This window comes from Dendrobium catenatum, unplaced genomic scaffold (genome assembly GCF_001605985.2).
Source record: "Dendrobium catenatum unplaced genomic scaffold, ASM160598v2 original_scaffold_64771, whole genome shotgun sequence".
Taxonomy (NCBI): domain Eukaryota; kingdom Viridiplantae; phylum Streptophyta; class Magnoliopsida; order Asparagales; family Orchidaceae; genus Dendrobium; species Dendrobium catenatum.
In genome coordinates, this window is record NW_021383221.1 from 1 (window position 1) to 1,225 (window position 1,225).

General features: G+C 36.0%; 1 protein-coding gene across 1 annotated transcript; it reads right to left on the reverse strand.

Annotated features, from left to right (window-relative positions):
* Nucleotides 1–6: 6 nt before the first annotated feature.
* Nucleotides 7–1,212, reverse strand: LOC114578528. Its single transcript, XM_028691761.1, has 3 exons — nucleotides 860–1,212; nucleotides 632–744; nucleotides 7–488 (listed from the first exon to the last, which is right to left on the reverse strand). The coding sequence occupies exons 1-3, from the start codon at nucleotides 1,034–1,036 to the stop codon at nucleotides 242–244; spliced, it is 537 nt and encodes a 178-aa protein (XP_028547594.1). The 5' UTR covers nucleotides 1,037–1,212; the 3' UTR covers nucleotides 7–241.
* Between the last annotated feature and the right edge of the window lie 13 nt (nucleotides 1,213–1,225).

Below are 1,225 nucleotides of genomic sequence, written 5' to 3' on the forward strand. Positions count from 1 at the left end.
GGACCCGAAATTGCATCCAGCACAACCAGCACATTAGTAAATCTCCAACAGTTCTGTAGAATTCTTCCATTTCATAAATTTCAGATGCAGATTTCTTTTAATACTTAACAGAACAGTAGTCTTGCATAGATAATTCCCACCAAATCTTATATTGTTCCTTTCCTCCAAATATAGTAAATAATATAGCTTACAGCCACCTTGAAAGCTTTTAAAGCTTCAGTTTTCTCGTGAAAAGCTTTAGTTAACCAGTCAAAGACTTGCATAATAGAAGGCCTAAAAAGAAAGATACCCATCCCAGGTATAATACCCTTAAGAATTTCAAAAGAAAAAGGGCATTCAAAAACAAATGGGACACAGATTCTTCATGAGAATTACATAAGCTGCAGCAAAGAGGAACGTGAATTTGTCTAGTAAGGAGAGCATCAGCGGTCTTTAAACCCCCAGCTAAAGCAAGCCAAACAAAAACCGTGTGTTTAAGAATATGTCCCCTATGCCATAACATATTAACCCAACATCAATCAGATTTATCAGAATAGTATTCATCTATAAAAAATTTGAATCTAACATTATTGCTGTTGCTCCATAACAAGCAAGCACCAGCGCTATCAGAAATTTGCATACCATTAAATACCTGATGCAGGGACGCATGAATTTTACCAGAGAGATCCCAAGTGTTTCCAGAAATGAGCTCAGAAAGCGTGAGATTAGGGATAATATCAAGGTAAACATCACCAATATAATCCCCTAAAGTGGAATTATTGCATCAGTGATCCCATTTAAGAGAAACAGGAGAATTTTGAGTGATAGTAAATTTAAAGCAGTGATAGTAAATGGATTTCCAGAGTTTAGAGGCAGATACCAGAGGCGCCTTCCACAAAGATCTGTATTTGGTAAGTAGCCAGGATGAAAGAGGAGTAGAGCAATTATACATCCTGTATATAACAGAACAATGATAAGCAAACTGAAAGGCATGTATAGAAGGAATACTCAGTCCACCTTTGGATTTTGGTTTGCAAATTTTGTCCCAGGATAGCATATGAAGCTTCTTACCAGAGTTTACATCCCCAAAAAACAGAAATCTTGAGGATAATTTTTTGTAAACCTTATACACAGTTTTTGGTAAAATAGATCCACGTATCCAATAGGCTATAGTGTTTTGTATGGTGATTTTCAAGTATTGTAGTCTACCTGCAAAGACAGTAAATTGGCCATTGAATTTCCTATT